The 26137-nt window shown below is 54.8% G+C and overlaps 1 protein-coding gene across 3 annotated transcripts; it reads left to right on the top strand.

Annotated features, from left to right (window-relative positions):
- Window positions 1-472: 472 nt before the first annotated feature.
- PALD1 (phosphatase domain containing paladin 1) lies at window positions 473-23037 on the top strand. 3 transcript variants are annotated; one of them, XM_075109353.1, is made up of 21 exons: window positions 473-616; window positions 1286-1375; window positions 8370-8567; window positions 8716-8818; window positions 9002-9181; window positions 9255-9419; window positions 9559-9719; window positions 9888-9963; window positions 10672-10820; window positions 10909-11005; window positions 11116-11220; window positions 14190-14285; window positions 14500-14634; window positions 15267-15383; window positions 15469-15648; window positions 16423-16620; window positions 16976-17116; window positions 17514-17585; window positions 17760-17900; window positions 21106-21261; window positions 22707-23037. In XM_075109353.1, exons 3-21 carry the CDS (start codon window positions 8383-8385, stop codon window positions 22854-22856), a joined length of 2607 nt encoding a protein of 868 aa, XP_074965454.1. In that variant the 5' UTR covers window positions 473-616; window positions 1286-1375; window positions 8370-8382; the 3' UTR covers window positions 22857-23037. The 3 variants fall into 3 exon arrangements, with proteins under 3 accessions (XP_074965454.1, XP_074965453.1, XP_074965452.1); XM_075109352.1 differs by lacking the exon at window positions 1286-1375 and adding an exon at window positions 5262-5310 and having other exon boundaries at window positions 490-616; XM_075109351.1 differs by lacking the exon at window positions 1286-1375 and having other exon boundaries at window positions 506-616.
- The last annotated feature ends 3100 nt before the right edge of the window (window positions 23038-26137 follow it).

Here is a 26137-nt window from a genome sequence, read left to right on the forward strand (position 1 = left end):
ATACTAGGGGGTACCCGAAGGGATGGGTGTTGTCTGGAGGATGCAGTGTGCTGTGGGGTCCCTGAGGGGACCGATGCTGTAGGTGGGGGATGCTGCATGCCAGGGGGTCCCCGAGGGAATGAGTGCTGTGGCTGTGGGATACTGTGTGCTGAGTGGTCCCCGGGGAGATGGGTGCTGTCTGCTAGGGGGTGCCTGAGGGGGCTGGTGCTGTGGCTGGGGTGTCCCCGGGGGGGATGGGTGCTGGATACCGGGGGGTCCCCGAAGGGGTGGATGTTGCATGCCAAGGGGTCCGAGGGGATGGATGCTGCGTGCCATGGGGTCCCTGAGGGGGCGGGTGCTGTGGCCGGGGGGTCCCCGCGGGGCGCAATATGCCGGGACACCACGGCGGGGCGGTCCCGGGGCGGGGGGCGGTGCTCGGCAGCCAGGGGGGCGGTGTGGGGCCGAACGGCTGTGCTGCCCCTCCTCCGGCTCCGCCTCCGCCTCCTCCCCCGCCGAGGCTCCGGCGGTCGGGGCGGCCGCGGGGCTGCGCTCCCGCCACCCCGCTCCCGCCGCCCCCATGGGGCGCCCGACGGCGCGGCCAGCCCGGCGCGGGAGCTGAGCCCGGAGCCGCCGCCAGGTACCGCATCCCCCCACCCCGCGCGGGGCCGGGCATCCCCCCGCTACGCGGGGCCAGGCATCCTCCCCTTCCCCGGGACCGGGCATCCCCCTGCCCCGGGCCGGGACATCACCCTTCCCGGGACCGGGCACACCCCACCCCACCCTACCGAGTCCGGTTCCCCCGTTAATGCCATTCCCAGGCCGGGGAAGGGTTCATTTCCTGGCCGGGTGCGTGGGGAAGGGGATGGAGGGGCAAGGCTCGGCCATGGGGTACCAACTTAGAGCTGGGTGGCACCTCGGGGGTGCCCCCCCATCTCCCAGGGCCATCTCGGGTGGAGGTAGGGTGTTGCTGCCACCCCCCATTGGGAGAGGGAGGCAGGTGGGAGCAGCCTTCCTCCTGCTGGGCCTGGGGTGCTTGTTGGGCAAGGGTCCCCTCGCCGCAGAGTGAAGGTGGGGGTGCCGATGGGGGGGGAAACTTTATTTTGCCCCTGGAGCACAAACCCCGGTGAGGGTGAGCCCTGGAGGGTTTATCTGCAGCCAACGCTGTGCTTCAAACCTCTAGAAAATAGGTGGATAACTAGTTTTGAGGCCCAGCATCCGCCCCCACGGCATCCTCCTAGCTCTTGTGCCTTTGAAGTCCTGTTTCTTATTTAAAAGGGGCTTTTCTCTCCCTTTTGCTGCCTGGAAGCCAGCCCCGCAGGAGGCTGACCCAGGCGAGGAGCCCAGCACAGCCGTCCGCCCATGCCAGCTGTGCCTGCTGCAGCCAGAGTGCCTCAAAGTGAGTTTTGGGGTTTGCATCCATTGGCTGCCTCCCTTACACCCCCAAACGCCATCTGGGGAGCTGTGGGATGGCTCCCTGTTGAAGGATGAAGATGGAGGAGGAAGAGGAGTAGATGTAACCGCAGTCCCTTTCTGGCTCCGGGAGCATCCCAGTTTGGGGTTTGGCTCTGCAGACTCCTGTTTGGAGAGCACAGGAGGAGCACGAAACCTGGGATCGCTCAGCGACGGGTTTCCCACTAGCATGTTAGTGCCGGGTACATCGGAGAGCCCGGTGGGCTCCCGCGCCTGTGTCGGGCAGGGTCACCTAGGCTGCTGTGTCACCCAGGCAGAGCCGGGATGCAGAGGATGTCTTAGGAGGACAGGCTGCCTGCTCTTGCTCAGCTCCTGCTCAGCATCTGTAGCTGTCAGTGCTGAAAACTTCCAGAAACTGCATCCAGGCTGGGTTTCCTATGGCTGCCGGACTTTTCTGGACCCCTTCCTCTACCCTTTCCCCGGTGCATCACTCCTTTTAGTGCCGGGGGGTTGAATACCACCTCTCTTCCCCACAGCACTGAGGATTGTGGCACTTATCACATCCCAAGCAGTGTCCTGTTTTTTTCCCCTCCACACCGGGCTGGGGGGGCAGCAGGTCTTGGGGTGGCTGTGCTGGGAGTGCGCAGGCATTGCCTGGGGAGGGAGCAGGCAGGCAGGCGTGCAGGCAGTGGTGGTGGGACATTTCCTTCCTGGAAGGCAGGAAGTGATTATGTCTTTGCACGAATGACATGGAGCCTAAAAATAACCAGCAGGTCTCTGTTGTGAGCAAATACCCCCCGGGATTTGCTTGATTTTACTTTATTTAAGTGGGGTTGGGGAGAAGAGAGCCTGGGAATGCGAGCTCCGCACAATACCGCATGCAAAACCAGCAAGCGTGCGACGGCGGGTGCGCATAAGGTGCTGCTTGTGTTGCAAAAGGTGTGGTCTGCAGCAGCTTGGCTTTGAAAAGCAGCCCCGTGTAAATGGAGCCGTCCCGTTGCTCTGCCAGCCTTCCCCGTCGGGAGGGGAGCTGGTGGTTAGCTATGAATAGCACAAAATCATAGCCCTCGCCTTCCCGAAACGCCCTGGCCAGGCTTCTCGTGGCGCTGAGCCTCCCAGGGTTGGGAGTGGGGTGCTGTGCCGTGTGTGCCACCCCGGGGTCCCCCACCCTCGGGGACCGCCGCTGTCGGGGTCATGCCGCAAAACCTGCTGCTGGGAGGAGGTAGAAATAGCACAGGGTGAAAAATTTGGCGGAGCGGGTTTGGGTGCGGGGCCATGGCGCTTCCTGGTGAGTCGGGGAGTATTTGGTGTCTGAAGGCTCCTCTGCAGGATGGTCATCTCTGTGGAGATGCCCCTGGCCTTTATCTCCATCCTTTATGGCTTTTCTTTTTCTTTGCACTATTGAAAGGAAACCCTTCAGTAGGCATGCTCGCAGACCTTGAAACCGCTGGCAGTGAGCTGAAGGCACAACTGGCAGTGCTGGCGCTTGCAAATTAGGGCTTTGTTCCTCTTTCCGTTGATGCTCATTGATAAAAACCCCTCACTAAAACATCAGGCAGCCTGAGCATCTCCTGCCTGTCCGTGAGCTGCCTCTTGTCCCTGTGAAGCAGCACCCCAGGGACCGGCGTGATATGTGAGGGGAGCTGCTGGGGGTCTTTAAAAAGGGCAGTAAAGGAGATTTTTGGAGGGGAGAGTGTGCATGTGGTAGCTGCTTGTCCAAAGAACGTCCTACACTTGGGCTGCTGTTATCGTTACAGGTGGGCCCTGTGCAAAGTCGAGGCAGCTCAGCCAAAAACGCCATGTATGTTTTGTATTCTGCTAATGAGATCCTCACATCTGTATCTTAATTCCCCCTGTGCATCGCCCAGGCTTTGCTTAGCGAGGAAGGTTTGAAACTGTTGATTAATAATTCACTGTAAACCAGGTTTGGGAGCAGGGGCTGCCACCCGGGTACCACTCCTGGGAACCTCCCAACGGGTACCAGCATCCTCCCCATCGGTGGCTGCCTCCATGGCAGGGTGCAGAGTCACACCCACATCTCTGGGGTGACATGCCTGGATGCCTTCTTTTTCTTCCCCCCCCACCCTGTCTGGGACAGCTTTCCCTGACTTCAGGGTAAGGATTTTTAACTAAAGGCAGGTTGGACACGTGGGGGACAGGGATGTGGTGCTCGGTTTTCTGCCAAAAGGCAGGAGAGCGTTGGAGAGGGGGTGTGAACCTCTCCTGCTTGGATTTGGGAGAAGGCATCCCACTAAAGCTTTTCCCATCCCTGGCAGATGCCAGTGGTGGAGCACAGGGCACACAGGGGATCGGCAGCACTGATCTTAGCCTGATTGAGAAATACCTCTACTTTCTAGGAAACGTTGCTTATTTAGTTATATTTTTGGCCATCTGCACTGGGTCTCTGAGGAGCCTGGAGCACGCGAGGATGGAGGGAGGTTGCTTTTCTTGTTTAAAAATAATAGCAACACAATCAAGGCTTGTAAAATCAGAGCTGTCTGCTGCAAAAGTTGGCTTCCCAGAGCCTTTTCCTCCCCATTGCAGAGCACTTTTGGGTTGGCTTAAGGCATTTTGGGTGTCGTTGCTTCCTTGCTTTATTTCACCCTTGCAGCTCGGTGGGCGAACAACGCATTTCAAATAAACCACAACTTAATATGCTACTTCTCACCTTTCTTTTTTGTTTTATTATGTTTTTTTTTTAATAAGCCAAGCTGCTTCCTTCCGGCATCACCTGGAACAACAGGAGCCCAGTTCCCACGCAGCCTCTGCTCCGGGATGTCTCCTGACACACGCAGGCTCCCCAGGCAAAGGGCTTGGTGTTTGTGTTTTATTTTCACTGTTTTTTTTTTTGAAAAAGAGGGTTAAAGAGCACGCTGGGGTGGGGGGCTTGGCTCCAGCGCTTCCTCCGGGGTTCGGTGATGCCCCTCCGGCAGTGCCGGGGCTTCCTGCTGGCCGCCGCAGTGTTTCCTGCCTCCCTCCTCGGGTCACCGGTGCCGGGTGCCCCCCGGTCCCTTGCGGATGCATCCGTGCTGGCTTGGTGCTGAAAAGCTGCTAGGGCTGCCCCACACCCAGGGGCGGGATGGATGTGTTAGGAGGATGCTGCAATTGCTGCTGCTTCCCAAAGGGCTTTGCATTTTATTAAAAAAACAAACAAACAAAAAACCCCAAAACAAACACCACCCCCCCAAAAAAAAAAAAACCAACCCACCAAACCTGGGGATGCACAGAAGGAGATTTATTTGATTTATTTCCTGATGACAATGAGGCAGCCGGGCAAGTGCACGCTTCCTCCTCATTGCGGCGGCCGGGGCAGATGCATCCTGCAGCTGCAGCCTAGCCCCCTCTGCTATATTTAGTCCATTGTTTGCTCCAGCTTTGAGTCCTCAGCAGGTCCTTGGGTGCAGGAATAACCCCCGTGCTGGGTGGCCGGGGAGAGGAGCAGCTCTGTGAGGCAGGGAGGTGGGGGGCTGAGCACTGTACCTCATCATGACTTACGTGGGAGAGGCCGCAGAGCCAATGCACCGTCTCTTGGGATGCTCAAGCAGCATCCCGGTGCCGTCTGCGGCTCCTCCCATGTTCCCCATCCACCCTGGGCTTGGTGGGGCTGGTGGTGCTGGGAGAGGGTCTACAGCGGAAGGGAAGCATCCATACATTGCACACCTGTAGACTTTGCTTTCTCATTAGGCAGGAAGAATAATTAACCAGTGGCCACTAGAGCTTTGAATTTAGGCAAAACACCTGGAGAACAACAGTGCTGGTTTGTTCAGGTGGGATGAGCCCTTGCAGGGTGTTGGTCCTTTTTGTGGCTGGGGAGAAAATGGGCTCTTTGTTAATGAGCCATGGCCACAGTTTGTCTTGGGCTTGGCTTTTAGGTCCCTGAGATGAGGGCTGTGAGTGCTGGCGAGTGGATAAGCTGGCTGGGTGAGTATTTGTGGGGTTTGCCCGTGCCCCTCACCCTGGGGAGAAGATGCAGGCAGGAGGCAAGGATTGCTGGGGGTGGGTAGGTGGGGTTTGTCTCGGCATCCTCTCTCTCCTAGAAAGGAAGCCCCTAAGTATGGCGTGGTGCAAAGGAAGGGATGCTCAAAACCGGCTTGCCCTGGCTGATGGCTAATGCCATCATAAAACCCATGCTGATAGCTTCTGGGCCTCCTAACTTCTTGTAGTGGCATGAAAACAGAGCAAAGCCCCACCAACTCAGCTGATTTTTTTGGTAATAACTTGGTAACAACATTCCAGGCTGAGATGTTGGATGAGGTGGGGTCCTTTTAAATACAGGTAAAATAATAAAATTACTTTGTTAAGGGTGAGTTGCCTGCCTAAGCATCTGCTTAGTGTTTGCTAGCTGCGTTCAACTACTGGGGGGGAAACCCCTGATATCTGGGCTAACCCAAAGCCCTTTGGTGACCTGGTCCCTCCCAGGCTGGTCCCTGGGGTCCTGCCCTTCTTGGCTGGCCTGTGATGGTCGCTCAGTTGCATCTCTCTGCATTGCAGCCACCAGCGACATTTGGGAGGGTTTTCAGGCAAGATAATTTTATCTGGTTTCCTGGGATAGGGTTTTGCTTCCTCAGCCCTCCCATTTTGTGTCCCAGCTTGCAGGTTGGGCACTGGGAGGGTATAATCCATCCCACTCCCATTGGATGCAGCGGTACGAGTAAATAGCTGCTCTCATATGGATAACACCAGCACTTTCCTCTTCCCGTGGCTTTTTAGAGCAGTTCCCATGGTTGCCCAGAGCACCCATTTTGGGTAATTTCAGTGCTTTTCTAGAAGATGCTTGCTTTTGCCTACCCAGCCGGGAGCTGGGGGGTGGGGGTGGGGGGAGAAGCTGAAATGAGACTTCCTCCCTCCATTCATTTTGTGGTTTGAAAGACCATTTCCAAATCTGCCCAGAGTCTTTTATGTCTGTCATTTGCCGGTGCGGTTTGTTAGGGGGAAAAAAAACCAAAACAAACCACTGGGGGATTTACTGTGAAGGTGGGTGACTGAGGCGGTGGGGAGAAGGACAAACGAAATGATACAGAAGCTGCCCATGTCTGCCTGCAAATTGGGGGGTGAGTCTTCATCCCCCAGTATAAGGATGCTGGAGCAAACTCGGAGGGATTGGTACAGTTCATTGGGCTGCACCAGCTGCTTTTGAAAAGGTGCACTGATTCTGAGCAAAATAAGGAGAAAAAAAAAAAAAAAAGGCATCCTGGCTGAGCACCCCCCTCCTGCTGGCTGAGCTCTCCAAAGTCACGAGTGTCTGCTCTGAAACACTTGAAACCTCCCTATATATTTTTTTTTCTTTATTTTTGCCCCAACAGTGTGTATGTGAAACAAAAGCGTAAGGGGACTTGGAGAAATGGCATGGGCCTGAAACTGCTGGTTTGTTACCCTCCCCCCCCCCCCCCCGCCCCCTTCTCTTGCATATAAAAGAAACCAGGCTGCCTAATGGTGCAGAAAATTCACGGTAGAGCAACAAGTTTTCTGTGGAGCAGGGAAGAAGATGGGGAGGAGGGGAAAATCTGTGCCGGGGCACGGCTGTCTCAAAATAGCACATTTTCCGGAGGCTTTACCCCCACTTGAAGCATTTGCAGCTGCTGGGGGCATCGCATTCCCTGGGACTGCAGTAAGGCACCGATCCTGTACTGCTTGCAAGGCAGCAGAAGCAGCTGCAGAAGCATTTGTAGGGCTGGGTTAAAGCCACCCCTGGTTTCCCAGTGCTGTGCATTGCCACTGAGCAGGTACTGTCCCTCTTTGGATGCTGCCAGGGTTATTCCCCATGCAGCATCGGTACAAAGGAAATTTTATTGGGGAAACATCTCAGTAGGGGTGGGCAGAGGGTTGGTTTTTTTTTTTTTTCCAGGCTACCCCCTTGCCATCTCTCGCTTCATTTGGTTACCAGGATCCGGCCCTGGCTGGCGCAGACAGTCAGTGCATTGTCCTGGACCGGTCGAGTGTGGCAGGATGCTCCTGGCCGCCGCCAGCCCCCCCGCCCCGGGCTGGCCCTTTTGCTTTCATCCACGTTTAGGGATAAGCTCCCTGGGGATGGGGGGGGGTGTCCTGCTTTCAGGGTCCTTCACCTGCTCCGGGGGAGAGGGTGCTCTTCCAGTATGGGAATAACTGGCTGCTTTAAAGGCAGCTTTCAGATTTGCTCATTAATAGCTGGAGGAAGTCCCTCATCCCGCTGCCTTGAGGCTCCTGATCTTCCTCTGGTGCAATCAAGGGAGTTTCTCAGCACTGCAGGATTATTTATTGCTGCGGGGGGTGGGGGGGCACCTATCCTTGCTGCCTCCCACAACTTCTGAGGCCGCAAAATCAAGTGCGGGTGCTTTGCAACACAACACCCTTCCCCCCCTCACCCCCCCAGCTCCTCTGCTTGCACGTCCGTTGACACGCGTGTGTGCACGCACAGCGTGGACCGGGGAGGAACCTGGAGCCTCACCCACTGCTCTAGGCATGCTGGCAGCTCCTAAATTACTAAATATTTTGTGAAATTTACTTGTCTGCAAGCGTTTTCCGCCTGGGGAGGGATCCTGAAGTGGTTTATGGGTGCTGTGAAAGTGAAGGATGAGGTTAAGGGCTTGTGCTGGGACGGGGAGCTGCTGGGTCCCTCTGCAGTGCCATCTGCTGACTCAGCAGGTTTGGGGGGCCAGATCCAGCGTTTTGCCTTTTTTTGCCTTTTTTCCCCCGCTTCCCCAGCCCCACTTTTGGCTGCTCCGGGTCCGGCCCCTCCCTGATGGAGGGAGCCGCATGGCAGACAGGCAGGGAGGAAGAAAGCCCTTTGCGGGAGCGGGAGGGAGAGGGCTGGGTTAGCGTTTCTTCCCAAATGGGCCTCTCCTCGCCGGCTGTTGCCGGGGGGGTGTGTGTGTGTGCGCCGTGCACCCGCCCGGGATTTTCCCTTCCTAAAACGGGAGCGGCTGAAAAAAAAATAATCCTCCTCCCCCTCCCTCTCTCCTTGTTTTCCCCGCGGTTGCTGCCGCCTCCTTGTCCCGGCACAGCTGCCTGCGGATTATGGGTACGACCGCCAGCGCGGCACAGCAGGCAGTCTCGGCATCCCCCCTGGAGAGCGGGGCACCGGGCGACGGCAGCATGGAGGACCAGCGCTCCCTCAGCATCCACTCCTTCCAGACCCTGGGGCTCCACAACAGCAAGGCCAAGTCCATCATCACCAACAAAGTGGCGCCTGTGGTCATCACGTAAGTCCTCGGCAGCATCTTGCATCCCTTTGCTGCCATCTCCAGACCTCTGTTTTTCTGCACCTTCTTCCCTAAATACTGCTTTTTTTTCATCTTCACCGGTGCCGTTATTTTTTTCCCTTTACCCACCCGCACATGGCTTTTGCAGGTACAACTGCAGGGAGGAGTTTCAGATCCACGATGACCTGCTGAAGGCCAACTACACAGTGGGACGCATCTCCGAGGCCACACTTGAACACTATCTTGTGCAGGTGAGCATCACTGCCACCCCATGCCAAACCCATTTCAGCCTGGGGTTTCGGAACATCGAGGTTTTTTTGTGGCTAATTTTGAAGATCACCAAGAAAAAGCCACTTTTCTTCTCAGCTGTGTTCAAGCCTATTTGCTCAAATCCTCTTATTTCCCATCTTCTCTCTGTCCGTCTTGTTTTGCAGGGGAAATATTTCATGGTCAGGGATGTATACGACAAATTAGATGTCTTGAACACTACTGGCAGCTGTGGCGCTCCCAATTTCCGACAAGCCAAAGGAGGTTACGCCGTGTTCGGCATGGGGCAACCCAGCCTCAACGGCTTCAAGCTCGTGTTGCAGAAGCTGCAGAGAGAGGGCCACAAGGTTGGTGGGAGGGTGGAAACTGGGGTGGAAAAAGACAGGAGAGCTTTTGGGCAGCCTCTCCCCCTCTTCGCAGGAGTGTGTCTTCTTCTGTGTCCGTGAGGAGCCCGTGGTCTTCCTGCGGTTGGAGGGGGACTTTGTGTCCTACACCCCCCGGGGCAAGGAGAACCTGCACGAGAACCTCCAGCACCTGCAGCGGGGGCTGCGGGCGGAGAGCCTGGAGCTGGCCATCCGCAAGGAGGTGAGGTGGGACGGGAGCGGGGTGTCATCACCCCGGCGATAACGGATGCACCCATCTCCCCCCCTCAAAGATGAGCGGAGGGGTTCTTGGAGGTGGTGGGTGCCCTGCTGGTTTTGATGGTGGTCCCCGTCTCCACTAGATCCACGACTTTGCGCAGCTGAGTGAAAGTGTCTACTACGTCTACAACGACATCGAGCGCTTGCGGGATGAGCCCCATGCTGTGCGGGTGCAGTGTGAGGAGGACATCCAGGTGACGGAGGAGGTCTACCGCAGACCTGTCTTCCTCCTGCCCTCCTACAGGTGCTGCCCTTCCTCCTCGTCCTCACACATGGTGGTTGGCTCTGCTTTTGCAAGCTGGGCTGCCTTTCCTCTTGATACTCTCTTAAGCCGTGCGTCTTCCGCTGCGGTGGGGACGACGCCTTCCCACGGCCCTGTCCTCCTAACAAGGGCTATCCCTGTTCCTGGCAGGTACCACCGGCTGCCCCTGCCCGCTGAGGGAGCCCCTTTGGAGGAGCAGTTCAACGCTTTCATCCGCTTCCTCAGGGTGAGCCGAGCAAAAACGCCTGGTCCATGGGGCCATCTCGGGTTGGGATTTTCTCCTGCGCCTCAGCAAAAGGGCCGTGTCGGGGAGCGTGACTCCCTGAGAGCACCTTCTCCTGCTTTTGGCTTGATGCTGCCTGATAGAGGATGCCAGTGCCCACCACTGCATCCCATTCCCATTGCTGTGGACCGTGCTGGAGAAGTCCATGTTGTCCAGCTGTTTGTCCGTACCTGTGTCTAGAGGTGACCATCCCTTTCCACCTTGCCACCTCCCAGCATCCCTGTGCAGGTGGCTCTTCCCTAAATGGTTTTGGGAGATTTGGTCTGGATTTGTGGATTTGGTACCAAGGCTTTCAATGGCAGGCCTTCTTTTTTTAGCCTGGGAGTTTTCATGTCATGAAAATCTAATTTTCATGCAATGAAAATTTCATGTCAGCGTGAATTTTCATGCTTGGGGACTGGTGGTAGGAACATCTCCTGTTGGGTGGATAGGCCAACGTCGCCGGTAGCTGGGGAGGGCACGGGGGTGCAGCAGATGGACCGCCTGTTGTGCTGTCCTGGTCCATCCATGCCATCCCCTGAGCAAAACGGGGATGCCACCCACCCCTCCATGCCTGGGCAGGACTGTCACCTCCACCCTGGTCATTGTGGTGGCAGGCCTGGCTGTCCTGGAAGCCCCTGTGATCTCCATCCCTCTGTTGCTCCCTCCTAGGAGAGCCCCAGCCTGCTGCTGCGGGACCCTGGCAGACCCCCACCAGCACTGCTCTTCGGCTGCCAGACTGGCGTGGGCAGGACCAACCTGGCCATGGCTATGGGCACACTCGTCCTCCACCACCACCGAGGAGCCACCCAGAAGCCCGAGTAAGCGGGGCAGCCCCTGGGGCTGGGTGGGGGCGGTGGATGCCTGTGCCTCCGGGGCTGGTTTAATTTCCCTCTTCTCCCACTCCAGCCTCCCCCACCCGCCTAAAACATCTCCCAGGGACAGGCTTCGGGTTATCCAGACCTTCATCGAGATGGTCCCCAAAGGCCAGCAGATAGTCGAGGAGGTAAGGGGGTGCTGATGAAACCCCTGGTGGGGTGGGTGGGAGGGGGCAAGGTCGCTCCCTGCCCCACCATCCAGGGCTTGCTGAGCGGTTTTCCGCTTGCTCCTTGCAAGGTGGACAGTGCTGTCGCCTCCTGCTCAGAGATGCACGACATGAAAGAAGCCATCTACGAGTACAAGAAGAAGCTGGAAGGGATCGGGGAGGACTATCAGATCCAGGTATGTTAATTAGAGGATTGCTCAGGTGCAAGCAGCCTGCGCAGGGTAATTTATTGAGCTGTTTTTGCGCGGGGATGAGAAGAATGTAAATTCTGGAAATCCATAGCTTCCTGAGAGCTGGAAATTTCCCAGGGACGTGAAACCTGGAAGGTTGTGGAGCTTGTCGTATTTTTTTTTTTTTTCCAATTGTTTAAGAGCCATAAGATGGAGCAGGCCGGGATTTGGGGGAAAGCTGGTGGTTTTGAGCTTCTCTGCTGCTTCTGGTAGATGACCTCGGGGGCAAATAATATCCTGTGCCCTGGTTTCGTCAGCTCTAAAATTGGAAAATCCATACCAGCCTGGCTGGTAAAAGTCCTCGGGAGCTGGGAGGGATCATTGAATAGAGGTTTTCCTGCAAATAAGGTCGCTCAAGGTCAAACTTTCCTATCTGTAGATTTATTTTATTTTCCCCTTTGCTTTGAAAAGCCGTCAGGGTGGTTTTCCATGCTGGAAAGCTGCGGTCTCCCCTGTCTGACCAGGGGGCTCCTCGCCAGGCGATGTATGGATGGAGAGAGAATGCTCAGATGGAAATGCTGCCCCGATCCCAGCCTGTTTGGAGATTAACTTTCCCATTTACATGCTGAACGTGGAGTGGAAGTGCCGGGGCTGGTTGTAAAGCGCAATCTAAAAAACAGGCACTGTGCAGCCAAAGCAAATAGGCTGGAGCAGAAAAGCACCATGAAAATGTTTAAGGAGGGGAAAAATTAAGCATTTACTGACACTTTTTTGGTGTTTAATGCCAAACCTCAAACTTTACCCCCTTTTTAGGGTGGGTTTTGGGGGTGCTCGTGTGATGGCAGGTACTCTCTTGTATAGCAGGGGAAGCCTGGGCATGGGGCAGGGGATTTTCCTGCTGCTTTGAAGCTTTTCCTGACTCTTCCCTGCTGAGGAAGGCTGCTCTATGTCATCCTTGATGTCAGGGAAATGGCCAGGGGACTGCCGTAAATTAGTGATGAGGAGTGTTTATTTGAAGTCTGCATGGAACAAGAGCAGGTTTAAACAATGGCGAGGGGCCAGGAAAATGTGCTGGGGAGGGGAGGATGAGCAGGGGAGAGGGGCTGATGCTCAGCCATCAAAAAACCAGCCTGGGCTTGGTAGAGCTGGAGGGGCTGCAGGTGGTGCTGGGGGGCTTTGGCAGGTGAGCTGGCAGAGCTCTGCTTGTTTTTGGGGAGAGGAAGGGCTTTTCTGGGCCTGGAGGCATGACCTCATGCTGGACTGTGGGTTTCTGCCCTGTGTTGGGGGTAAAAATGGAGATTTAAGTCCTCAAGTGATGGTGACGCAGGAGGAGGTACATCCTGGTGTGGGACGCTGAGCCAGAGCTGGACCCCCGCAGTACCCAGCTTTCCACAGCTGAAGCACGAGCTGATATCCCCCTTTCCATCAAAGCCTATTTAAGGGGAATATTAAGAGATTTGCCTTGGGTAAGAGCACAGGGCTGGTTTCTATTGCAGGAACCCGAGCACTTGGGGAGAAATGCCGCTCTGCTGGCGGTGCCGCCAGCAAACCTGGCACGGCTCCATCCTTGCAGGCTTTGTTTTGAGTTTCCAGAGCAAAGCCTGCTGCCCTGCCTCTTGATAAATGACAGCGGGCCGGATTTCTCTTGCGAAGAACAAGTAAATATTCACGAGTCAATCATGTAATGTTAGAGATGTGCAAGTCTGCTCGCCAAACCCACCCCCATACATATACAGCCCCACCTTACAGGATTTTCCATTGTGTCCTGGGCAGGGAGTCCCGACGGGCTCTCCGGGGATGCTTGTGGACCCCGTGCTGGGTGCCCCTTTGGTGCTGGCATTGTGGGTTAATTTGGATGGGGTGCTTGGCTGTACGAATCCTTCCCCAAGGCAGCGTGGTGATGGTTTCTGAATTATGGAAAACCGTGCAGGTTTGAGCTTGTGTCCGCAGGAGGAGATAGCTGTGCTGGGGTGAGCGCCTGGTTTGGGGAGGTGATGATGAAGATGAGGAGGAGAGCTTGCTTGAAGCTGGCTATATAGGCATTGGGATGCTTCTGGGCCTGAAGGAAAAGAGGAGACACTTGGAAATGAAGGAGAGTACAGGGCATGTGGCTTATGTCTCTATTTAATAGGCTCGTCTTGCTCTTATTTAAGTTTATCTAGTGTCACCCATCCTTTTGGCATCTGCCACCTCCCATGAGATGCTGACCCTGGAGCAGGTCCTGGGAGTCCCGCTGGGCTTTGATGGCAGACGAGGGGTCCCTGAGAGGGCCCTGGTGCTGGGAGGTGATGTCTGCGGCAGGCTCCCCACATCCCTACCCTCAGCATCGCTGGTGCGGGGACCTCTCTCTCCAGAGACGCCACCACCGGAGCATCTTGGCCGAAGGCCATGGAGGTGGCTGGGGTGGGGGTAGGACCTTGCATTTACTAACCCCCTCCCCTTGGGTTTGAGCATCCCGTTAGAATCTGGACGGAGTATCCCCCTGAGACAGCAAAGCCCCTCAGGTCTAGTTGGAACCACTCCCGATGTGGCCTTGGGCTAAAGGGAAAGTTTTTGAGCTGAAATGCAAATTTATGGCTTTAATCCTTTAATATGGAAAACTTGAAATGTTTCTTTTAAAGAAAAAAAAAAAGTATAAAAAACTACTCCAGACTGGGTTTTGCAGTTTTCCCCGCCCCTCCTGCCGCTCTTCTTGTTTGGAAGCGGTTTCTTTCCAAACAAACAGCTTGGTGAAGTTAGCATGAATATGCAAAAAAACCTTCTGAGCAGCTTAAATGGCATTTCTGCCCCTCTTCCCCTCAAAAAACTGCTGCATAAAAAAAATGTGCCTCAGGCCTGTTTGCTACTTGCTTGTCTGTCTTCTAAGCCAGCTACAAACAAGCGTGTGAGGGCTTTATCCCCAGCCTTGGGTCTGCTCAGGGCTGCTGGACTGGGTGGCACTGGGCATCATGAATTCCCCCTGGCTTTGCTTTCAGGGGAGCAGCACCAAAGAGTATTTCCTCCAGAGGACTTTGCAGAGCCTTGAACGCTATTTCTACTTGATTGCTTTCAACTACTACCTTCATGAGCAGGTAAAAAAAAAAAAAAAAACCAACTCAAAAATCCCCTCCTTAGCTTTTTTTAAAATTTTTTTTTTGGCTTCCCCATGTAGTGGGAGGGAAGGGATCTCCGCCTCCGAGTTTCCCGACCAAATGCAGGCTTTTCCGGTGGGGTGATGGGTTGTGTCTGGGCAGGGGGTGCGAGCCCAGGCTGATGGCGCGTCCCCCCCCGGCCCCCCGCCGGCAGTACCCCCTGGGCTTTGCCCTCAGCTTCAGCAGGTGGATGTGCCGGCACCCTGAGCTCTACCGGCTGCAGGCGGAGATGAACGCGTCAGAGCTCACCGTCACTGGGGACCTCATCACCAAGGGGACGCGAGTGCTGGTGAGTGCCCATCCTGCATGTAGGGATGGGGCTGGCGGCTCCTTGTTGTCCCCTGGGAATGGCACCTTCCCGGGATGCTTGCCCTCAAAGAGGTTTGGTGGGGTAGGAGAAGTGAGGGGTTTCCCTGCTGTAGGGCGGGTGCTGAGTCTTGGGGTCTCCAGATCCATGTTGGGGTCTCCAGGTCCCTGCCCTGTCTGCGTCCTCGGCAAGGAGGGGCATGTGGCCAGATAGCCCCTGTGCAAATGGATGTGTCTGACCCCACAGACCCCGCAGACTGGGATGCTGGAGCACCCCATAACATGAGCCTCAGCTGCAAGCCTGGCTGCAGCTTCACCTTTCTTGGTGCTCCTGGGTGGCTGTGACAGGGGGAAGGAGGGCCAGAGCTGTTGGTGGCTTGCCACCGCTTTGGCACGGTCTTGCTGAAAGAACAACATCTCCCACCTTTGAAATGCAGCCGTGAGGCTTTGAGCCCCAGCTTGCTGGGGTTGGAAGGGTTTGGGGCCTTCTCCTGAGTGGAGACCGTGGGTGTGAGGTTGTGGCGTGCTGGGAACCCCCCTGCCGACCCGTGGGTAGGAGCGGGCAGCTACAATGCCCTGTGGTGCAGCCCTTGCCCAAGCTTTGCTCTGCTGCAGGTGGCTGATGAGCGCTTCTGCCCGGACGTGCTGAGCACTGCCAAGGAGATGAGTGTGGCCAACTTCCGACGGGTGCCCAAGATGCCCGTCTATGGGACGGCGCAGCCCAGCTCCAAGGTGAGGGGCATGCACCCCGCCGCGGGCAGGGTCGCCCACAACGGGCTCCCAGCCCTCCCATCACCCTTGCTGCCCCTTCCCCTAGACCCTGGGGAGCGTCCTGCGGTACCTGACGGATGCCAAGAGGAAGCATGCCCGCATCGCCTGGATCAACCTCCGGGAAGAAGTGGTCCTGGAGGGGAACGAGCAGATCTATACGCTGCGGGAGCCTCGACACCTGGAGGAGCTGATCCCTGTGCCTGGTGCCTCGCCCCAGCAGCTGGAGGTGAGCTCTGGCCTGCCGGGGGATGCCAGGGGCAGCGGGGATTTCTGGCCATCCAGCAAGGGCTGATCTCCCCCTCCCAGGAGCCCCTGTGGGCAATGTCCACAGGATTTGATAGCCCCTCACCCTGTGGGCAATGTCCACAGGATTTGATAGCCCCTCACCCTCTGGAGCTGCTTGTTTGGGTTTCTTTTTCCTCTGGCAATGAGGGGCAGTGATCATAGTGGGTGCTGTGCTTGGCTTGTGCCCTCCATGTCTGCTGGAGGCTGGGAACAGCCCAGCTGATGCAAAACCAGGTGGTTGACCCACTCTTTATCGTACTATTATAAAGGAGTATTATAAAGGAGTCCTCCTGACTTCGCTGACACTGTGTAGGAGTTTGCAAAGGCAGAGCAAAGCGAAGATCCTCCCCTGAAGAATTTATAGTGCATCTTGAAAGCAAGGGTAAAAGGCACCCAGGGAAGGGAGAGCAGATGTTCCCAGCTGGGTTTCCAGAGGAGAATAGGCAGCAGGGGAGCCTGGCTGCCAGCAGCAGTGTGGCCATGTGGAAGAGCTGCCTGGGGTCGTGAGAAATGGTGCTGCTGAGGCTTCCATCTAGCACAGTGGGGACCATTGTCCTGGGCAGAAGCTGTGGCCAGGCCATGGTGTGGGGTTTTGCGTTGGCTGTGGGGTGTTTGATAGGGGTGTCAGCCTGCATCTGAAAAAAAAAAATAATTGAAATCCTGAAAAAATCAAAAGGAATGGGTCTTATGGTGAGGGTTTCTCCATCCTCTGCAGAAACTGGAGGCTACCCTGAAGGGCGACCTGCTGGGGTGCCAGAAGTGGCTGGAGGTGTTCTTGGAGACAGAGAAGCAGATGAAGATGTTCAAGAGCTGCCTGACCACACAGGAGATATTCAGCCAGCAAAAGAACATCTGCCAGGGGCTGACTTACTGCCGTATCCCCATCCCCGACTTCTGTGCTCCCAAGGAGCAGGTACCCTGGGGGTGGGATAGTGCTGCCACCTCCTTCCCAAGCCATCCCTGCTGCTGCAGGATAAATGTCACTTGGGTGCTCAGTTCCACCCAGCCCTAGGACTATGGTGGTGTGCCCAGGCTCAGCGCGGGTGCTTGGTGGGGCAGGGAGGGGCCCCCGGGAGATGCTGTGTGGAGACCCTGGGTGCCTTCAGCCAGCTGGGGATGGAGGGGAGGCTGCCAGGCAGGACCTGGCGTGTGCAGTGAGGAGGCAGGGATTTTAGCCTGGAGGCTGCTGGACAAGGGGGATCCATTGTGGAAAGGGAGGTGGGCTGCATGCATAAACCACCCCCCTTCCCTGGCTTTGCTCCTGGCAGGACTTTGACCGGCTGCTGGAGGTGATGAAGAGTGCCCTGGCTGAGGACTCACAGGCAGCCTTTGTGTTCAACTGCTCCAGTGGCCGGGGCAGGACCACCACGGCCATGGTCATTGCTGTCCTCACCCTCTGGCACTTCAATGTGGGTACCGGGGTCTGCAGCAATCCCTAGGGCTCAGGCTGGAGCAGGGGTGGCCAGGGAAGCTCAGCCACAGCCCGCAGCAGCTGTGGCACAGTGGGAGGGTTAAAAGGAGCATGGGGAGGGCCAGGCTGGGCTGTGGGGGGCAGATGCCCATATGTTGGCTCCCAACAAGCTCCAGGGGAAGCGTGGCTGAGCCTTTACCCTGTTCCCAAGAGCTCCCACTCCAGGATGAAGGGTTAAGGGCAGGAGAGATGTGGCTCCTCCCTTGCAGATGGTGGGGGTAAAATTTTGGTCTTCTCTGCCCAGGCAGAGGGGAGGTGGAGGATGCCTGGGGTCCTGGTGGGTTGGGTTTGGAGTCTGCAATCCCTAACAGCCTGGCCCTCTCTGACCACCCCAGGGCATCCCTGAGATGAGTGAGGAGGAAATCGTGAGCGTGCCTGATGCCAAGTACACTAAAGGGGAGTTCGAGGTGAGTCCTGGGACTGACTCTGTTTTAGGGTCCCCCTCCGAGCCTGCACCTTGCTACCTTAGCCACAGCTGCTCATTTGGAGGGGCTGGGTCCTTTTCCGGGCAAGGACGGAGCAGTCAGGTCGAGGTGAGGCGGCAACCAGTGAAGTTCCTGTTGCTTCTTCCTGTGCTCCAGGTGGTGATGAAGGTGGTCCAGCTCCTGCCCGATGGTCACCGAATGAAAAAGGAAGTGGACATGGCCCTGGACACTGTCAGTGAGACCATGACACCCATGCACTACCACCTCCGAGAAATCATCATCTGTACCTACCGGCAGGTGAGTGGCACCTGTGTGCCCTCTTCCCCATCGGCACAGGGCTGCCCGGGTCCACGGCACCCAGTCCTAGAGGGTGCAGCCAGGCTCTGGGACCAGCCCCGCTGAAACTGCTTGGTTTCTTGGGCTGAAGCCTTTTGACATGTCACCAGAGAGGTGCCAGGGCTCTTTTGGTCATGGTCACCCAGTGCTGAAGTAACGAAGGCATCCTGCCTGTGCAGTGCTGTCCTGCATCCCACCCAGCATCTCACCCATCTGGTGCCATCCCACATCCTGGCCACCATCCTGCATCCCATCCTTGCACCATCCCACCCATCCGGCGTCATCCCACACTATCCTGCATCCCAGCCAGCATCCTGCCTGTCCGGCACCGTCCCACGTCCTGCACCATCCCACCCAGCATCCCACCCTCCCAGTGCCGTCCTACATCCCACACCATCCCGCGTCCCACCCAGCATCCTGCCTGTCCGGCACCATCCACATCCTCCCCGTCCAGCGGTGTGCAGCCGGCAGAGGGCAGGGCCGGTCCGTCCCGCTCCGATCCCAGTCCCGGAGGCTCCTCCAGCTCCTCGGATCGGGAGGGCACCCATCCGTGCCCAGGCAGGAGTCATCCAGTAGGCTGCAGCCTGGTTTTATGTGGGAGTTTCTGTGGAGCTGATGAAGGGGAGAAAGGATAATTTTTGTTAAAGTTTTTTTTTTTTTTTTAAGCTGTGCAACAATTTCACGGGGCCTCAGAAGGGCTGAACTCAGGGCTCGGCATCATCCCAGCTCGGGCTGCTTTGCATCATGTCCTTGCCGGCGATGCCTTGCTGCAGCTCTTGTCCACAGCTGCCATTGACCCTCATTTTTAATTAATGACCATGGATGATTGACTGAGGGAGGAAAAACTGAAGTGTTTAATCACCCAGTAACATCTGCAGCTCCCTGGGCGTTTACCTCCTGGTTTATGGGGTCCTCTGCATTGTTTGGGGGCTGGGAGCCAAAAAAACCTGAGCTCTGCGGGATGAGCTGCTGGGGACCGAATATTTGCAGCAATAGCTACTGGGAAATTATTGGGGATAATTAATTTTATTTTATTTTCCCCTGTTCTTTATGCATTATGGGGAGGTGGCCACGTGGCCAGAGGGAAGTCTCACCTACTTTATTGTGTGTTTTGCTGCCGCAGAGCAAAACAATTCCTGTGCTAAACAAGCAGCTGCCTGCTTATGGATTTAATTATGCTCTCCAGTGACCCCGAATGATCCCCCTGCCTTGCTGCTGACTCCTGCTCGCTGTGGCTATAGGCTCAGCCTTGGGTGTCCTGGGAGGAAGACCCCAGCAGAGCAGCATCGCCAGGCTGCTCCCGGTGTGGTTTTTTTTCCCAGAGGACAATTCCCGCGACCTCCTTGTCCCTCTTCCCGGCGCTTGGAGGTCAGGACCAGCACGTGGGTGTTCCTGGGCTGTATCCTGTTTCCGGGCTGGCCGAATCCGACTCGTCCTGGCAGCCCGGTGGGAAAGCGAGATAAGGAGGGAGTCATCCGCTCCCCCCCGCACCCTCTGCCCTAGGAAGAGCCTTTTGTTGCTGCCTGCATTTTGCATTTTGCTCTCGGCTGCTCCATCCATCCCGTTGGATTCGGCTGGGCCAGGGGGATGCACGTGCAAATGCTTCCTTTTTTTTTTTCTCCAGTGATGGGCAGCTTGAAGAGAATTATGGGAATTGTGTATAGTCTAGGCATTGCCCTGATGGACTTTTAATTAAGCCGTGGTTAGTGTTTAGAGAACCGTGGGGTTTGGGTGAACCAGCAGCATCATGGGCCGGATGCTGTGTGCCCAGGGCTGACGCTGCCTTGCAGTTTTTGGAACTTGTTAGGAGATGATTTGCAGGGTTAGGGCAAGCAGGAGGGAAGGAAATGGTGCTCTGATACATGCGTTGGTTTGGTCCTACCCCTTCCTACCCCTAGCTGGGAGGAAAAAATAGGGGAACGTAAGAAAATAATAAATAATAGGACAAAAGGTAAATCATAGAATAATAAAATGCTAATGGGACAATAAAATAAAATTTAAATAGGCTAATATAACAAAATGATAAATAATAGGACAATAAAAAATAAATAGGATAATATAATAACATGATAAATAATAGGATAATAGGATCTGTTCGCTGCAAATAGTGGCGCATAGGTGCAGAGCAGACACATTTTCCACGGGCAGAACTGCTTGCCTGGTGCTGCCACGAATAGGGGTGCAAGTGGGTTGAACAAAACCCCCGATTTTCAAAGCCCACGGATGGAAAAGTTTGCGTGCCGAGGCAATGAGTGGCCAGGGAAGGACCTAGAGCAAGCGGAGCAGCCTTGTCCCTGAGGGCGGGTTGGTGCTGACCCCGGAGCAAGGCATTTTGGTGCTCTTTGGGATGGTCTGTGGGGTTTGCAGCAGGATTGACTTGTGGAATCAGGGCTTTTATGCTGGCTGGCTGTTTTTCCCTTATTTATTATTTATTAATTCCTAGAAGGGGCATCACTTCAGGGCTCATCTGTTCTTAAAATAACAGCTGTAATAATAATATAATATTATTATATATTTTATTATATATAAAAATAGGAGGTGCACTGGCCAGCAACCTCAGAGTGGGGCGCTGGGTGGCTGTTGTGGCCTCTCCTCCTCTGGAGGCAGAGGCTGAATCAGAGGCGGAGGCTGAATCTGACCGGGGGATGCTGGAAAGTGACATGTTTTTCTCTGGGGTAAATGCTTTGCAGTCCAGGAGCTCATGGTTTCGGCTATGGTTTGCACCTGGGCATCTATTTCTGGCTCCTGGGCACACGCCCCCCACGCATTTAGCAATCCCTCATCTATTTTTGAGGTCTGCACAGTAAAGGGGAAGTTTTTATATGCTGAAAACCACAAGGTAATGAGGGCCTGGACTGCCAAGCCACAGCGAGAGCGGGCTGGAAGGATGTGCTTATTTTTGTCCCCGAAGTGGTCCTCCCTCCTCGGCTGGAGGCCAGGCAGGGGCTGCAGGCTGGGCTCCTCGGGGGGATAACAGGGTCAGAGGGCTGATGTGTAGCTGTACAGGTGGTTTTTCCCTAGCGCAAGAGGTCCTCGTGGGTCCTTCACCGCCACACCTCCCCCGTGGGGTGGAGAGCAGGACCGTGGATAAGGACTCGGTGCAGGAGCTGCCTCGGATGCTCTCCCCAAGTGGGTACCACTTCAGCCTGTTTCTTGCTCCTTCCAGGGGAAGTCAGGCAAGGAGGAGAAGGAGATGCGGACGCTGCAGCTGAGGAGCCTGCAGTACCTGGAGCGCTACATCTACCTGATCCTTTTCAACGCCTACCTGCATCTGGAGAAGAAGGACTCCTGGCAGCGGCCCTTCAGCCTCTGGATGCGCGAGGTGAGGCTTTCCCTGCCTAAGCTGCCAGCAGGACCTCGCTCCACCTTGTATTTACAGCGCACTGGGAAGCAGACCCCCATTTTTATTTTATATATGTTTTTTGAATGGTTGTCGGGGACATCGTATCTGGTTCCTGCACTCCGGGTGAGCTCCCATCTCGCCAAGTCTGGGGGCTTTCAGGGAAAGCCAGGCAGGTTGCTGGAGATGGGTGACATCCCACTGCGTGGATGGGGTGCTCCACCCACCCAAAACCTGCCCTTTTCTGAATTTTCCAGGGATTTATTTTGATCTGCCAGTTGCGATTGCAGCGTCTGGGGCTGGGAGGCCACCAGTCAAACCACCCTGGGCCCCTCCGCTTGGCTTGGTTAGCTTGTCTGGCTCTCCTTGCACCCAAACCCATCTCTAGTCTCTGCAGCATATTGAAAATAAAATATCCTGGCCAAATGGGCTGGGGGAGTGAGAGGAAAGAATAATTAAAAGCAGCCCAGCTTCGCCTTGCCTAGCTGGGGCGGGCGGCACAGGGATGGAGGGCCTGCGGGGACGGGGATGCTGGCAGCAGCCGTCCGAGAGAATTGGGAGTCAGCTGAAAAAATGGAATAGGGAGTGGGTGAGACACCCCCAAATCTCCATATTTCCTGCTTTTTATTATTTTAAATCATTTTTATTATGATGCAGATATTAGCTTTTCTCTCCCTGGGTTTGTGCAGCACAAAGTAGGCAGCGCCCGCCTTTGTGGCGGGGGAAAAGCCTCGTCCCTTCACTTGCCTCCGCCAGCGCCACTAATTCATATTGGCATGTTTGATCCGCTGGGCGGGAGATGAAAGCGGCAGCTGCCAGCTCTGCTCACCGTCCCCCCCCTGCCCCATCTCGCTGGAAGGGACGGCGGGGAGGGCCGGTGCCCACCCCGGCGCGGCATCCCGGTTATGCCGGTGTTTGCATTGCCCGCCAGCGTGGGGGGAGGCGGTGGCTGGGGCTGGACTCTCTGTCAGTGATGATGTGTGATGCTGGATGTGTGGGTTTAAATGCTGCGTGTTTAATACATGGGTTTAAGGCTGTCCCCTGTCTCCCCGTTTGCTGGAGGGGTGGAAATACACCCAACCTGCGGATACAAGGAGCCTTTGACCCCAAAAGCGCCCCTTCCCTCCGCATAATCCCTGCGTTTTTAGCAAAAACAAGGCACCATTGTAGCTCTTTGGCAGAAGGGTGCCAAAGCCAACAAACCCTGCGAGGGCTGACCCCAGCAGCGAGGAAGCGGCTTATGAAATGTATAAAGTGTGGCTGGAGGAAAGCTGGGGGGGTGGGGGAGGGGGGGTGCAGGAGGTGGGTGGGTACCGGGGTGCAGCGAGATGCTGGGGGCCTTCCCTGTGCATCTTCACCTGGGAGGTGGCAAAAGCATCCCAAGGATGCTGAGGGGAGTTAAATTTCTCTTCTCCCTCTGTTTCCAGGTGGCGGCAGTGGCCGGGGTCTACGAGGTCCTGAACCAGCTGGGCTTCCCTGAGCTGGAGAGCCTGGAGGGCAAGCCCCTGTGCACGCTGCGGGGCCGCTGGCAGGCGCAGGGGAGCATCTCCCGCCCTTTCCGTGGGGACTTCGTGTAGGGCCTGGGTGCAGGGGGACCCCCGCCCCCGCTGCTTTCTCCTGAGTGGGGGGAGAGGAAAAAGACTGTTTTCGCAAAAAATGGGGGATGTGGGGAGGGGAGGGGTGAGCCCCGAAACTGCCTTACAACATGGGAATTTCTGGGGTTCTTTTGGACACAATAAAAATATTGTAAATTAAAAATCAGTCATTTTAGGTAGGCGTTTAATTGCGAGCAGGGTGTGATTTGAAAAGTCACTCTGATATGTTGGGATGCCATCGCCTGAATTTAGTGGATGCACAGGAGCGTTCCAGAGTGTTTGAGACCCTCCTCACCTTCTCCCTGAGCCGGTGCAGCATACACATAAAATTATATACAAATATATACACACATATGTGTATATATATGCATAGATACACAATTATACATACACCGGTGTGTATATACATAAATATATACATTTATGGCTTCATATGTGCATATATATGTATATCTGGGGCCATAAACGCTTGTAGCCTGGATTAGGTCTTGCAGAGATCCCAGTCACTGCAGACCTGGGTATTTTTAAGGTCTGAGCATCTTTGTTAGTTCTTCCCGATGTTTTTAGTTGTGGATGTGGCTGGGGGAAAGGCAGCCATGGCTTTGGGGTCCCTGCTGTGCACCTCCCCCCCACCTGCCTTTTCATTGCCAAGGTGATGCTGGGGGGCACTGAGCTGCTCAGCAAAGAGTAGACTTTAAAGCACAATTAAAATAGGGTTTGGTTTTGTTTTTTTTTTTTTAAGGAAAGGAGAAGGAGGGAAGAGTGAAAAATAAAGTTAATCAAAACAAGATGCAAATGAGGGCTCTAATGCCCCCCCCTTTCCCTTGCAGTGAGGGGGAGAGGAGCCTGGTGGCCAAGGGGGCGATGGGGAAGTCACTGGTACGGGTGGGAGTCCAGATGGAGGGATGATAAAATAGGATGGGGAGCACAAAAGCAGCAGCACGCACTCCCTCTCTCCCAGCAGCTGCTTTCATCTGCTGCCAGTGGCGGGAGGCGCAGGCAGCAGAAATTCAAAAGTGGAGGGTGGAAAGAAAAATATAATTTTTAAATAGAAAGGGATGCTCTTTCTTAAACATTGGGATGGCTCCTGCTGCAGCTGTGAGAGCCCCAGGTCCCACACGGTCCCTCCTTCTTTTTGACTTAACCACGCATTTTGGTTTTACTTTTTTTATTTTTTTTTTTTAAATGCAGAAATACCTGCATGAATATTTTGTCCCTCGCTGGGTATTTCAGTGTTTGGATAATTTGCTGCTGATGCCAGTTGACTTAGCTATTTGCAAAAGGCTGTTGATGCTATTTTTTTCCTCTTTTTCTGTTAACGGAGCACATGCTCTCTGTCTTTGCAGTACAGTACGTCTCCATTTATTCTGCCTTACTACAGAAAATACCTGTAGGCTCCTTTGCTTTCAGCCAGGCTGCAGAGCATTCTCCTGCCCCTGGCAGCAGCCTTTGGAAGTCCTGCCTAATAGCCCTGGCTTAATTAGGCAGGGTTTTTAATTGCTTAGGAAATCCCAGCCCCTTTAATCTTGGTAATGAAGGCTGGAGCTTTGCATCACCTGGACCGGGGGACTCAAAGGCTTCTTTCCACTTTCCCACCCTCCTAACAAGTGATTTCCAACGTGGGGCAAAAGCAATTGCCCAGAAAAAAAAAAAAAGAAGCCTCAGGGATGGGAGTATGTTTGCATGTGAAAAATCAGCCTTGCTGTATTTGTTTCTTCTTTTCCCCAGGGGGGGAAGGCAGAATCCTAGCTCCCTCACCGGATAATAAGTTAAACCCAGCTCTGAATGGGTTTTGGGGGGAGTTTGTTTCAGCTGAAAATGTTATTACAAGGCAGGGAGGAGCCTGAGGGACTCGCAGTATAGGGGGGAATGGCTGGGAGATGGGGCACAGCATCCTCAAAGGTGCTGGGTGACCTGGGCCACATCAATTCTCCCATCCTGATCGCTGCAGTAAATTGATTTCCTGCAAATGCAGGTCATGGTTTCACTTCTTCCCATCGTTCCAACCAGCCGTGGTTGCACCATCGACCTCTGCTGTGATATTGGCCTGTGCATCTCCATCCTGACCTGCAGGACTTTCCTACCCTCAGCATCCTCCGTAGGCTCAGCATGTCCCCTCCGAGCTATGGTTTTGCCGCTTGCCAGTGGCAAAAGGCTCGTGGGATCACCAGGGGTGCCGGCGCCGCGCTTGCCCCAGCCCTGCCGCTCAGCCCTGCCTGCTGGAGCCGCCGTTCCAAAGGAAAGACAGGCAACTCTGGAAGCATTCGGCCCGACACAAAGCAAACGGGTATATATAATACATATATAATATAGAATGGTTTTAGAATGTGCACTATACATTGTTATCTATACTATACGTAGTATATGGTATATAGAATCACAGAATCATTAAGGCTGGAAGAGACCTCTGGGATCATCAAGTCCAACCCCCAACCCAACACCCCCAGGCCTCCTAAACCATGGCCCCAAGTCCCACGGCTACACGGTGTTTGAACCCACCCAGGGACGGTGACTCCCCCACCTCTCTGGGCAGCCTGTGCCGGGGCCCGACCCCTCCTTCAGTAAAGACATTGTTCCTAATATCCAACCTAAACCTTCCCTATATATAGCATATATTCTATGTTATACTGTGTATATATTGCATGTATATTATATAGATTTTATTACATGTAATGTATAATCATACAATAATATAAAATACACATTCTGTAAGTATTCTATATAAGGTAATGGATAATAGATGTTCTATATAATAATGCTCATATAGAATATGTATTCTACACAATATATAGAAAATAAGGATATATTTTAAAAGCAGCTATTAGTAAGATGGGGTTAATGAGCTGGCCTCCAGCCTCACTGGGGTATATCCCTGCCAGGAGCAGCATTTCAACCCAGGGAGGCATGAGCAAGGGGTTCTGCCGTCAAAAACACTTACAAAAAAACCCCAAACCTTAAAGGGTGTTTTTATATTTAAAAAACCCCACTGTTTTCCATCGGCTGCGCCTGCTAGCTGACCTTTTCACTGCAAATCACTTAACATGAGGTTAAGGGAGCGAAACAAGCCTTTATTTATTTCAAGTTTTTATTTGTTTCACCTCTTTATTACTCCTGACTCCTATTTACCCTTTTTTTTCAGAGCCAGCTTTGCTCGGCTGAGGAAAGCCCATGGAGGAAGCACTCATGGATTGATTGTATTTATTTTCCTAAAAACTGGTTTTCTGCAGGTTTCTGACCCTTGGTTAACTGCATTATACTCCTAT

Source organism: Phalacrocorax aristotelis, chromosome 14 (assembly GCF_949628215.1).
Source record: "Phalacrocorax aristotelis chromosome 14, bGulAri2.1, whole genome shotgun sequence".
Taxonomy (NCBI): domain Eukaryota; kingdom Metazoa; phylum Chordata; class Aves; order Suliformes; family Phalacrocoracidae; genus Phalacrocorax; species Phalacrocorax aristotelis.

What these genes read in the sequence shown, in the direction of transcription:
- PALD1 (XM_075109353.1), top strand. Translation starts at nt 8,383, where the DNA reads ATGGGTACGACCGCCAGCGCGGCACAGCAGGCAGTCTCGGCATCCCCC. An exon ending in TTGAACACTATCTTGTGCAG is followed by an intron (nt 8,819 to 9,001) that starts GTGAGCATCACT and finishes CTTGTTTTGCAG; the next exon opens with GGGAAATATTTCATGGTCAG. An exon ending in GGGAGGACTATCAGATCCAG is followed by an intron (nt 11,221 to 14,189) that starts GTATGTTAATTA and finishes CTTTGCTTTCAG; the next exon opens with GGGAGCAGCACCAAAGAGTA.